This window comes from Haliaeetus leucocephalus, unplaced genomic scaffold (assembly GCF_000737465.1).
Source record: "Haliaeetus leucocephalus isolate CR32 unplaced genomic scaffold, Haliaeetus_leucocephalus-4.0 Scaffold139, whole genome shotgun sequence".
Lineage (NCBI taxonomy): Eukaryota > Metazoa > Chordata > Aves > Accipitriformes > Accipitridae > Haliaeetus > Haliaeetus leucocephalus.
In genome coordinates, this window is record NW_010972575.1 from 413,472 (window position 1) to 427,378 (window position 13,907).

The window sequence follows — 13,907 nt, forward strand, 5'->3', positions numbered from 1 at the left end:
ACTGAACAATGCATACACATGTAACAGCTATGGAAAGAGATGTGGTATACTCTAGTACTTCTGCCACTCTACTAATTCTGTGCATTTTACGTAAATGAGGATTTTATCTTTTGACTTGTCAGAGAGGATGTAAGACAGTAAAAAGACTAGGGTTCTGCAATAAAAAGAAGCAAGACTTGGGAACTTATTTATTTCATATACATATTTAGCTTTCAAGAGAGCTCATATCCTTCATAGCTTCCTGTGGTCCAGCGCACCAAGAAATGTAGGGCAGGACAAACTGCATAAAGCTTGACATGGCTGCCTTTCAACAGTCTACAAGAACGATTTTTCTATGGACTTTGGAGTAATTCCTTTCTACACATTTCAGCAGATCTCTCCAATGTACAGCAAGATCAGTCAGGCTGAATGCTTCTTTGAAGACCAAGTATCTATTTTTTATGGATAAGCATTTACATGTTACGTAACAAACTGAATAGCTACTCCATCATTCTTCAATTAAAATTACAAAAGCAAAGATTTTAAGTATGAAATTATGTCACGTTACCCCATAATGGTCAGTGTTGAGCACACAGACAAGCCAGCAAACTGTATTCTAATTTCTAATGTCACTTGTGGCCAGTCATATTTGCACATATAACACACTGCAGCATAAAACCTGCCACTGAGCACTCCAACAGAAAACAGGCCTTGTGCATACTGTAGCCTACCAAGGCATTTGGTATCACCTCCTAATATTAGCAGTCAACAGAATTAATTGCTAACATATGAAAGGATATTACGTGCACAGATTTATCTTTCTTGTAAGATATACAAAATATTTCACAGTTTTAAAAGGATGAATTTATATACTACAGGGTATTAGTGGATTGTACCAAAACAAAAATCAAAATGGCAAAAATATACACTGCCACTACTATCAGGATATAGAAATGCTGTACATCCATTCGATATAGCAAACAATGTGTATGAAAACGTAGTATTAAAAAGATATGAAAAATTACTACAGAGTAAAAACAACAAGACATTATTCATTTCTGAGACATTCTTCAAATAAGGCTACAATCTTGGCTTCAGTAGAAAAACCCCAGTATTTATGAGCCAGATAAATATCATCTGACCACTGAGTAAACTTTGAAGTGATAACTGTATCATGCATTGAATACCCAGACATAGGTAGAAGGGTTAGTCAAGAGCAGACTTCAAGACTTTACTGCCTTCATTAACACTTCAAAGAACAACAAAAACAAGTCACTTTTCTCCTTGCTTACAAAAATGAACAAAAAAATAACCAATCCCCTGCCTTCTGAATTCTAGAGCTCATTTTTAACAAAAAAATAGTGTCCTCTGGATATAAACTCTGGAAAACTCCATATTTGCTTCCAAAAAATTTTAATGCAAATATAATAGCAATGTAATTTTATAAAAAGTAAATTAAATATTTCCCTGTATCCCAATTACTCATTTTTCTTACTGGGATTTAGGACTTGACAATATACCTGTTAGTGGAAACATACAAAAATTTAAGCCACGAGAATAATTTTCTTTCCTCAGAAACAGCCAGGATACAGAATATGGGCCAAAAAAGACTGGGGAGGGAGATCCTTATCTTTTAAATTATTGTTGTTCAGTTGATTTTCTGTGCAAATACATAAGATTTCTGCAAAGCCCAGATGTTACACAAATGATCTGCTATTATTCCTTAAATATTAAAATAGTAAAAAGGAAGGGATTAAAAAATGTCTATAACCTTAAGACACTCACTACAAAATCTAGCATTAACTTTCCTATGCAATTCCATTCTCTAACGCAGTCTGGAGTTTTTTCCGGGTGGGGGGAAGGCAAATCAATAATTGGTAAAGCTCTTAACTGCCTACCTCAGCATTACATAGCTGCCTACTAATTTCTACAGATAACAAATTTGCCTTTACAAATGTCTGCTTTGTAAACTTTTCTCAGTGATACCAAATGATGTAAGGCAGCAGAAATCTACAAACTGAAGCTTAGGAGGTTCAGGCTGGACCTTAGAAGGTATATTTTCATCAGAAACATATGGTATTAGAACAGGTTGTGCAGAGAAGCTGTTCAATCCCTGTTTTCTTTCTCTTTTCAGAACTTGGCTAGTCAGGTCATGGATGACTTAATGCAGCACTGACAAAAGTCCTGCTTCAAGGTGGGGAGACCTTCAAATATCCCTTTCAATCACTGACTGCAGGGTTCCTTATGCTGAAAGATAAAAGCCTCTGAGTATGACCTGATGTGTTATGGGATTAGCAAATAAATGGAATGCAACATCTAATGGCATAGAAGGAACTGACCACAGCAGAGTAGCCATGACTGTTTCACTCAACGTAATCAAAATATAGCTGTTTGGGAAATTCCACGAGGACTGGTTTAGCCAAACAGCAGTGTTAGTACAAAGGAATAGCTACTACAGCCCCATAGTTCAGTCCTCTTGTCAACAAGGGGTCTGCAGAAATTGAGATCTGGATGCACTGCCTTCTGGTGTTTATGAAATCCAGCAGGATCTTACTAGTAGACATGAACTAAAATTATCCAACTACATCAACCCAAGACAGTACTTTAGTGGTAAAACCAGTCTTTTTCTATCACTGAAGAGCTTGCTCTTAATAGATGTGCGAAGAAACTGTTCCCCTTCAATTTACTTGAGCTAATTCTAAGTCTGATAAGAGCCTGCATTCCTAACTGATTATTTAAATAGAAATATCCAGTAGTCAGCTCGGGTGTGTACTGAGTTATGTTCTTATGTGGTCTGTAATTTACATTCCCAGGACCACTGCTTCTGTACCTTTGCTCTGACTTCTAGAATCACAGAATCATTTGGGTTGGAAAAGACCCTTACAGTTGTCAAATCCAGTCATTAACCTAACACTGCTAAATTCACCACTAAACCATGTCCCTAAGCATCATGTCTACATGTCTTTTAAATACCTCCAGGGATGGTGACTCAACCACTTCTCTGGGCAGCCTGCTCCAATGTCTGACAACCCTCTCAGTGAAGAAAGTTTTCCCAATATCCAATCTAAACCTCCCCTGGTACAACTTGAGGCCGTTTCCTCTTGTCCTATTGCTTGTTACTTGGGAGGAGGGACCAACACTCACCTCGCTACAACCCCCTTTCAGGTATTGTAGAGAGTAATAAGGTCTCCCCTCAGCCTTCGCTTTTCTAGACTAAACAGCCCCAGCTCCCTCAGCCGCTCCTCATAAGACTTGTGCTCCAGGCCCCTCACCAACTTGGTTGCCCTTCTCTGGACAAGCCCCAACACCTCAATGTCTTTCCTGTAGCGAGGGGCCCAAAACTGAACACAGCCCTCAATGTGCGGCCTCACCAGTGCCCAGTACACAGGAACAACCATCTCCCTGCTCCTGCTGGCCACACTATTTCTGATGCAGGCCAGGATGCCATTGGCCTTCTTGGCCACCTGGGCACACTGCTGGCTCATACTCAGCCGGCTGTCAACCAACACCTCCAGGTTTTTTTCTGCCAGGCAGCTTTCCAGCCACCCTTCCCCAAGCCTGTAGCACTGCGTGGGGTTGTTGTGACCCAAGTGCGGGACCTGGCACTTGGCCTTGTTGAACCTCATACAATTGGCCTCGGACCATCGATTCAGCCTGTCCAGATCCCTCTGTAGAGCCTCCCTACCCTCCAGCAGATCAACACTCCCTCCCAACTTGGTGTCGTCTGTGAACTTGCTGAGGGTGCACTCGATCCCCTCGTCCAGATCATTGGTAAAGATATTAAATGAACTTAATTACCAGCTTGTTTCAGGTAGTGACACACAAAACACTATTTTTTTATGGAAACACAGGATAAGGTATTAACAACAGAACAAAAGAGAAAAAAGGCCTAGATAGAGGACAAGTATAAATGTGACTTTCAGCTGCGTTAAGCAACAAGTAAATTTAAAAAAATGCAAACACAATAAAAATACATTTCAGAAATGTGCTGAATGTTTACATATAAACACAGAGAGACATTCAACACATTTTCAGCTAAAAACTTACCTTTTAGAATAAGGTTTCTGACATCCAGAGCAGCCAGGAAATGCTGACTCCACTCTCCGTGATGCCCCAACATACACTATTCTGGCATACTCATCATGGAACCCCAAAGCAGACTGGAGCCAGGATATGGATATATGGGGTAAGGACTGAACTTTATATGGGGGGTTGTTTTGTTTTTAAATAAACACACACACACAACACCACAATATTATGCAGTTTTATAAAATTTTCTTCAATCTTTACTTTATATCCCTGGGACATAAAATAAAGATTAGAAATCTTATAAAACCATGCAATATTGTTGAAAAGGGGTGGTGGTGGAGGGAGAAAACTTACCTTACCCTTAATAGGCCTGCTCCATTCTGCAGCGGGGTTCTGTGGTATGTGTGACATCACCAGTCTAGCATTTTCTAGTGATGTCACACAGAGAGGGAGTTGGTGATCTGCAGCTGCTTTGGACATCAGATACCTAAAGAAAAGAGATCGATAACTTTTTCAATTCAGATATGGATGGATACTGAATGTTCTTATTAAGCAATTTATGGGCCAAATACAAGAATTTCAGACACTTACTTCAGTGGCTGTTTTGACTGAGTAAGAATGCATGATGAGATTATGTATTCATACTATACAAACTCATCTATAATTGAAAGTGTTTTCATTCTGAAAATGCTTAGAGTTATCTGCTACAGTAAAAGTTCCTGAAAGTCAGTATCTTGTATTTTACTTTCAGCAATGTCATTCTGAATATTATTAATATGTATCAACAGCTAGCCTCTGATGTTATTTGAAGACTGGGACTGAATATAGTCAGGAAAAATGACTTGTAGTAAATTATAAAACAAATTCAGTCATGATATCTCTTAATTTTACTTCTGAGCATTTACCAGCAACTAATGAAAAGATATCATATATCAGCCCTCAAACTTTTTTTTTTAAGAAAGACTTCATCTTGCACTTCTATGACCTAGATATCTGATCACACCAAGCTATATCCTAAAACAGTATCCCATACTCTCTTATTAAACCTTGCAAACAAAGTAAAAAAAAAAAGCAATAAATTTCTTGCTACTGAAAGTGTCTTTATCTCATGATTTGTTCATTACTATGAAATGACTTTTCATTCAGACATTTAGCCACATGTTCTAATTTTCTTTAGGCAAAATTACTACACAATTATCATGGCACTGATTAATCTGCCACATTTATTTTAAAGATATAAAACACAAAAGCACAGGAGAAACTTTACTATCAGCATGATCTTACTATCTTTTTGATCCTAACTCAGAACAGTGAAATTATCTGGCACTGAACTGTCACATTTTACACTTCATTAGAAGAACTTCAAGATATTAACTAACTTATACTTCCGTAACTCATGAAGAAACTGGATGTTTGTAGTATCTTAAACTATTTACAAAAAAGCTGGGTCTGTTAAGCTATTATGGATCTTACTTGACACCCTTTCATACAGCTGAATCTTGCATCTTCTCAACTCCGGATATACAAGTATTTCTCTATTCTTCAGCTGAACATCTTAAAATCAGCTGTTTTGTTATAACTGTGTGCCGACAGGAATGCCTTGAACAATTTTTTCAAAATAATATACTAACAAAATCCAAAGCACTGTGAAATGTTCTGAATATACAGCAGTATCTCTGTGACAAAAACGTTCCAGATTAAACGTATCAGTACACGTTCATATCTTTGATGCAGAATCCACCCTTTCACATTTGGAACTGTAGAAAGGTACATGACAAAAGTGGCTTAAGGAAAGCTTCTTAGCAAACATTTATTGGTGGACTTGCCACACAAGGAAAGGCACAAAAGATCATGGGAAGCTAAGAGAAAATAGGCGTGAAAAGACTAGACAATATGGACAGAAAAAGAGATACTGGAGGAGCTAAGAAATACTGAAGACTGGGACAAAAATGTTGAAAGTTAGGGAGATAAGCAGAAGACAGAAATACCAGAGAAGAAAAAGCAATTACTGTGCAGAAGATTTTGAAATTTGAAGCCTAAAATTGGCTTTATTCATTCATACTGTGCAACTAAATAGCTGGTTGGATTTCCAAAAGCTGCACATACTCGATCTCTCCTCAGAAGTACAACAAACTGTATGGATGTAAATGTGTAAATTTCAGACTCAAAATTCAGCATTTTGGGCTCATACCAGTGTTTTTAAAAGATGCAGACAAGCCAGAGAGAAGCAATAACAAACTATTTGGAAGTGACTAAAGTACAAACCAAGTTTTTTGGACACAGAATGGAAAAAGAGACTATGTTAGATACATTACAGACGAAGATACATAGTAACACAGAAACTAAGCTGAAATTAAAGGAAAATGTTTCAGCTGGAAGACTTCAAGCAGGTCTATTAAAATTTTGTTATCCTAAATATTTATTGGAATAAGGATCTCATCAGCAGTTTAAACCTGCGAATGTGTGTGCAAACACAGATCTCTCAGACCATGTTATTTGTTTGCATGTACATTTACGTATATATAGTAATACAGATGAAAACAAGTATAACTGAAAACTCCTTACATGCAAAAGTCTCGAGCATGGTACATATTTCCCTGGGGAGGTGGGGAAGAGGCCAGGAGAAGAGGAGGGAGGAATGAGGGGAAGAAAGTCCACCTCCTGCTACAAAGTGAAGAAGATTTAACCCAGTAATAATTAAGTTTCCACAGGGCCCAAATGAGAAGACACAGTAAGTTTTTCCACTTTATTTTTTGTAAAGTTGAGGTCCAATTGACTAAAATATTAGTAAGAGCCCTAGTCTATTTTTGATGGTTACATGAATTTCTGCTGAGCATTCTTAGGAAGTCCCTGTACAGTCTTGTCTAAATACAGTTTCACCACCAGACATTTTCAAGCATATAGCAGTATTTCCCATTTCTTTACTGTAGACAGAGGAAATACCTTGCAAAATTCTATTTAGTAAATGAGCCATTTTGCATTATTTTTGCCATATATTAACATTTTTTTAAGTAAAGTGTAGCAAACCAATTAAAAAAAACAGAAAAAAGTCTCTTCTCTTAGTTTAGATACTTCCACTTCCTATGAACAAATTTAACAGCAGCCTGTTTGGAATTTCAAAAAAAAGCAGACATGGAAAATACGCTCCATACTGGCCCAATGTATTCCTTTGGACAGCCTCAGTATCCTACCAATTAATTTATGTCTGAGGTTCTAAATATTTCTGACATGAACCAGTGGGTTTTTAACTCTGAATTTTCAGGTGCACTCCAAAATACGTATTTCTGCAGGTGATATGGACTTAGAGCTGGAGAAAACCTGAGTTTGCTTTCAGCCCTTCTGATTCACCTGCTTAAAAGATATACACACTCCCAAAGATAGACAAAGACATTCACCTGTCTTTGGAAAAACAACTGTCTAATTGTACCTTCAGGAATAACATTAGAGGATGGCAGAACCCCTAATCTTTATAAAGGAGGTTTTTACTACTAAGTCAAGAACATCAGTGTGTTACAGATCTCTGCAAAACAATAAAATCTTCAATGCATTTTCTCCAAATCCTAATTAGTTGTGAATTTGGCTGGTGTCCTTTGACTAAGTACTTCTCCTTCCCCTCACCTCTGTCCAACTTTTCTCTCCCTGTAGTAACAGTCTGGTCTCCTTCTCAGCAAGGTACTGCCCGTTAACTTTGTCAACTTAATTGTGGGAATCCTGGGTTTCAGTCTCCATTCTCACTATGTGCTTACCAATCAGACTTGCAGGGAATGATTAAAATCCAGTCGTGCTAACAAAATAAAGTCTTGCATTTCAGTAAACAAGGAATCTTTCAACATTTATGTTCTCTCCAGGCCAATCTATGCTTCAACATAATCAGTACAGGGTCTAGAATTAACTTTCCTTGTCAAAACCCAGTTAATTTTACAATAAACACACTTACTACAAAGTCAGCTTGCAAAATGACATCTGCAAAAAAGCCCGAAGTTCACTATTTGATACAAGTATCTGCAATCCTGTCAGTTTCATACTACACAACCACAAGAAGGGATTTAGGAAAAAAAAAAATCAATTTCTGCTATGATATGCAGCAGTTAAATACATACAACTGATCTACAGAATAGCTTAATTAACAGTTTCACACAAAACCCCAATGACTTCAGATCACAAGAATAGCTGATTATCTGGAAGGCAGTAAAGAGATTTCCATTCACTCTGCAACTCCCACTGATTTTACCCAACACAAAAGACAACAGGGGAAAATCGGATCCAAAATGTCAGAAACTGATAGTTGTTACCTTGCATACTGATCAGGACAGAAGGTGCTACTTTACCATCTCTTCTCATAAAAGAAATTTCATATATTAGACCAAAGCCTTTATGTTATCCTAAATATATTGGCAAAATGCTTCACTATCATGTATGTTTGTCAAAATTATTTTTTCATCAATACCACTGCAAGTAGACTTTTAAGCGGAATTAGGCTACTTTGCATGTCTTGATCAATTTGCTAGTTATAGCAAATTTCTAGGAGTTCACATTCAGCTGAACTGCGTGCTTATATATAGTTTAAATTTTCAGCCAACATGAGGTAAAAATGCAATAAAATCTCATTAGAATTTTTAGCCAATATGTTCTACTTCAGATTTATAATTTGCTTGTAACTTCCCCCATCTTACCTATGTCAGTATTAGCAACAAAACAGACATAATTTTTACTAGAATCTAATTATTGTTGCTGTAAATTCTGTGGATTTTTCTATTAATTCCATTTTTACTCTACTTTTTAGTCACACTGCTTTAAAGTGAAAGGATGTCACTTCACATGTCCTAAAGAACATACCAAAGCTAGAAGACATTCTAGCTTAGCCATTCCTTAGGGAGCCACCCTCCATTCTTTCACTAGACACTGCGCAGAGCATTAGACTCAAGTCCTTCAATTCCCCTTCCTGCACCTCCTGCTTTCTGATTTCCAGTCAGGCACTCTCATAAATAGTAGATCTGACTAACTTACTCTCTCCTCTGCCTCCTGAAATGTAGTAGGTGGTAAGGAGAGGAACTGTTTAGTAGCTGAAGGGATAGAGTTTTTAGAGCAGCCCTGACTGGAGTATCACATACAACTTCACAAAATAGCACTTTTCCTGTCAAAAGCAGTCCCACCTTCTTTTGGCCCCAGATGCTCATTCCTGTCTTTACAATGACCCCTCAAACTGTGGCAGAACACAAGCATAGGTATCTGTGCAACTGCATGATAAATTGCACTAGAAAACTGATCTGGGTTACAAAACACCTAAGCAGCAGTAAAAAAAGTAGTTAGGTTTATCACAGACCAACTCTCTCACCACGCAGCTGAACAAAGAACTTTGCTACCCCCTCTCATGGGTTGGCACAGAACATGTAAGCTGCAAGAGACACAGAGAGTAGGAACTATTTATTTGGCAGCAGTTGTGGCTTATGTCAGTTGAAAGCGTATGTGAAATTGCAGCCTCGCTTCAGAACTGTGGCTAGAGTTCAACTGCGAAGCACTCTGGGAAGCGATAATACTAAGACTGGGTTGAACTTCTGTTTAAAATTAAAGAACTGAGGTCAAATTTCATTTTCCTCTCTCAACAATAATGGCAAACTGGTGCTAAGGCAAATCTCATCATTGTTACAACGAACTCACTACTAATAAAGCGAAAGTGCAAGACTTTAAATGGAAAAATATCACTCATAGCTAATTCAAAAGACAATACAGGTGTACAAAAGAGTACAGAACCAAACTTTAATCAACCAAACAGTGAAAATCCTTTCCAACAGGTTTATTATTTCACTATTATAGAAGAAACTGGTAGTAATGCCTACACTTAAAATTACCCATGCCTTTCCATTACATAACCCTGTTCTAATTTGCTTTTAACCTGACAAACAAAACTTGTTTGGGCTAAAAAATCTCTCATGTCATTTGTTGGCTCAAGCTGATGTTCTGAAAAGTGTCAGATACAACTAGTCCAACTACCTACAGAAAATGCAGGAAACCTGTAAGTTTACTCATGTTAAAGAAGTCTTACAGCTCAGCTCTTTCATTACAGCCTCCAGTACTTCCAAGTTCTGGAGAAGGAATTCCTTTTACATACTCCAGAATGGTCTCCTAGGAAACAAAGGGCAGTTAGGACTAAGAAAAATTTTAAAGGCTTAATATAAATTAGATAAGCCGTATTTCGAATATGTTTTAGTATTTAACATTAGCTTTAAAGCTTGCCTTGAAGGTTTCTCTCAGTAGCACATGCTAACAACTACTAAAACTGGAATTACCGAGCAGGTTAGTCCTGAAGAAGAAAGATTCCTATGGCTTTACCTAGATTACTACTGCAAACAAAAATCAATAAAGTTAACATGAAGTAGTAATAACACCACCATCTTTGGGTCAAGACAAGAAAGAAGTCCATAAACAGCATCAAAATGAATACCATCATATTAAAAGAAGCTTTCACATTAGGTCAAATTTCCATCATCAAATTAGAACAATGTTTTAATTCATAGACTAGGCACTTCAGAAAAGCTGAAACAAACTCTATTCTGGATGCTTCTGAAACTGCCACTGTCATTTGTGCCATAGCTGAAGAATGAAAATCTCCATTTCCTCCAGTTTTTAAGATATCTAACCTAATTACACATGGTGTTAGACATAAAAAATGAATAATGACTTCCCTTGCAAAACGAAACCTCATTTTAGAGTCAAGTTCATTGACTATTCATCTAATTTAACATCTGTTTACTTGTATTTTTTAAAAGTGAATATGAAATTTGCCTGATAATTATATTTTAAAAATCAATACTTCACTTTAATGTTTCCTTGTTACCACTTCTTCAGCAACTAATCCTAGCCTTTTTTCTTTACATAAAATTTCTAATAACACAAGCGTTTAGAGACCCAGAATCATGATCTGATAGATCTATACAAGCACACAGAAAGACTGGCCTTACCTCACAACTTCTCAATGCTGAATGAGTTGTATCTTAACTCCCCTGTACTTAAGTGTTTGGTTTTTTTAAGACGGTGTGATTAGAACTAAACATAGTATTGCTGCTGAAGTCATGCAACTTATTTACATAATGACATTATCAGATTTCAGTTCAAAGAGCAATTATGACATATTTAGCATTTGTCTACCCTTGAAGAAGTCTTGTTGGTACGGTTTTACTAGTAGACGAAAAGTCTCACCTATACTAAGATTACTGATATGCTGATGTGTATTCTCATTTTTGGCTTTTTCTTCTATTGCTGACATAGCCTTTCTGATAACCTCTTCACAATCTTATCATAAAACCAATCAGCAATTTAGCAACTACAAAATAATTTCAAGTTAAATCTGTTTTTATTCCTTTTGGTATTTTAACAACTATTATGCTAAGTGTCTGCACTGAAATTTGTCTTTCAGAGTCCTAATTTATATTGCCTCTCACCTACTATCTCTCTTTCCCCTATTTAAATAATTTAAGAATAAATTGTTTCCGCATGAGACTAAAGACATTCACAGAAATTAGCAGCCTAATTTCTAAGGTATAGAAAAAGTGACATTTTTAACTATTAGTGTTCATAGAAATGCCACAGAAATGCCTTCCGAAGGTTTTATTAAACTGCAATGAAAAAGAGTAAGTAATAAGAAGAGTTGGCTGCAGAGGTCCATTTAAATGAGTACTATTCATGTATTTAAAACCATCCACCATCTTGATGAGAATCACTGCCTCCTACAAAACTGCAAACGTGTTGGATTCTCTTGTCTAACCTTTACTCTTTTGAGCTTTTCAACTGCATAGACCAAGTGATCCAGTGTACATCGGTAGAATTTGTATTTCAATCTGGTATCAAAAGCCAGATAACATAATTTCCTGTACAACCTACTTGAATAAAAATAAACAAAGCCAATTTTAAGAACTTATTTGCAAACAAAAGGAGCTAGGAATCCTAATAAGCAATGTAAGAGTCAGCTCACAGGAAAATCTGATCAGCACTGCATAGGCAGATATGAGAACTCTATCCTGTAATTGCTTGTTGGGTAACAGTTTGTCCTCAGGGAACAATGGTCACACGTTTAGTAGAAATGAACTACTCCTTCTAAGGTATTGCTACTATCCACGTTTTATTTTGGCAGTGAAAAGTGTTAACACAGTTATTGAACTTACTTATCATAAAAACATTGTGAACAGAGCACTATATACAGAGAAGATTAAGATTACAGTCTCCAGGCATCAACCTTATGAGGCTTCATGCAGTTACTGAACAGGCATAAAATCTTCAGTTGACAGGCCTCGGCAAATAACTGGCACTGTTTTATACCCATACAAGAGAAAGCTTTTAATGTCACATACCGATTTCTTTTTAATGTCCTCCAGATCTTTGAGTTCATTCTCAATCTTTCTGATTAATTCCCTGAGTTCATCAAGATTAGTGCAAATAAGCTAAAAAACAAATGAACACAAACACTTGGTAATGTGGGACTTGGAAAATGTACAGTGAAGTTAAATAAAATCTAAAAGCACATCTTATTACTTAGTGCCATCATTTGATTTTTATTTTCTTATAGCATTTTTAAATGTAAAAAAATAGGACTTTTTGAAAGGAAGAAAACCTAATAAGAAAATACTTCACTCTATGGACATAAACCATATCTCTGCCTGTAAGCTTCCATTTCAAAATGTAGGTATTTTCTTAAAACTTCTGTAAATGACAACTACCAAATTTGTCTCAAGTATAGTAATGAGTTGGAACAGGTTTGAGTACCAAACAACTCCCCGGTGAATTAAAGAGTAGTAGCTTTGGACTACACTACAGTTACAACTTAATTACACTTGTTACAACTTTTTCCTGAACATAACTTTATGTGCTGACACAGAGTATTACTGACAGATAACCTAGCCATGTCTATCAAATCTACCTACCTATCTATGTTTTGAAAAAGCATTATATTCTTCTTATTCCTGCCTTAGAAAAAATCCTTTTTACATTTTTCCTTTCAGAATATGGAAGTTAGTTTCTTGAAAAAATTGTCAAACAAAAGTAATCTACAGGTTTGTGCTTACCATCATTTAGGGCAATTAAAGGGTTAATAAACTGGAAATTATTAAGTTGTTAGGTTCTTTCAGGTTATCATATGTTAAGATTTGCTTCTTTCTGAACACCCTTAGGTGGAAATGTTTTCATTACTACTGAAAACATGTTGAAATAACTTAAGAAAATCAAATCCAAAAATAAAAAAAAACACCAAAAATAAAAAGGCTTTTATCTTACAAATGCTAATTTTTATTTTTTTTCCCAAATCAGTAATTCATAACAATATATTTTTACTTCAATTACACATACAGTTTTAGATTTGCAGCAAATTCATATTAAAAAACCCTTTGTTTCAGTATTAAAACACAGAAGTGACACTTTCAGCAAAATACATAAATTTCAGAAACCTCTAATGCATACATGCTATTATTTTCATAATATTTGTGTACATTTGAGAGCATTGGGGAACTGGAGTGACTCAAACTAAAGTTTACAGTGTTCACATTTATCAAGTTTAAAATAGCAAATGAATCAGGAAATTGGCACTATCTCACTGTAGGCAATGTATGTAAAATTAACTTGCAAAAGGTTTCTCTCTTAACCCAGAAAATAGTATTACTATGTGTAACTTTACTAGGTTCAACATGCATGTCTGTCCTGCACTTAAAGAACTTCCAAATACCTAAGATGTAAACTGGAAGACAAATACTGGCTTTTGTTTTCCCATCTGGCCTGCAAAGAAATCTATGATACTGTATTATTATACAAAAAGGTGCAAGTTTGTCACATCAAGCCCTTGACAGAAGTCAATAAAGGCATGGATAAAGATTTTCCCTATGCAATTACAATCCACTCCTTTGACTATACACCTG

General features: G+C 36.2%; 1 protein-coding gene across 1 annotated transcript in view; it reads right to left on the reverse strand.

Annotated features, from left to right (window-relative positions):
• KIAA2026 (KIAA2026 ortholog) overlaps positions 1-13,907 on the reverse strand; it is a 54,058-nt gene that overhangs the window by 11,288 nt on the left and 28,863 nt on the right. Inside the window, exon 6 of the mRNA XM_010586049.1 lies at positions 12,354-12,443. Within this exon, the coding sequence (XP_010584351.1) occupies positions 12,354-12,443 (90 nt within the window). The remainder of the gene's footprint in view (positions 1-12,353; positions 12,444-13,907) is intronic.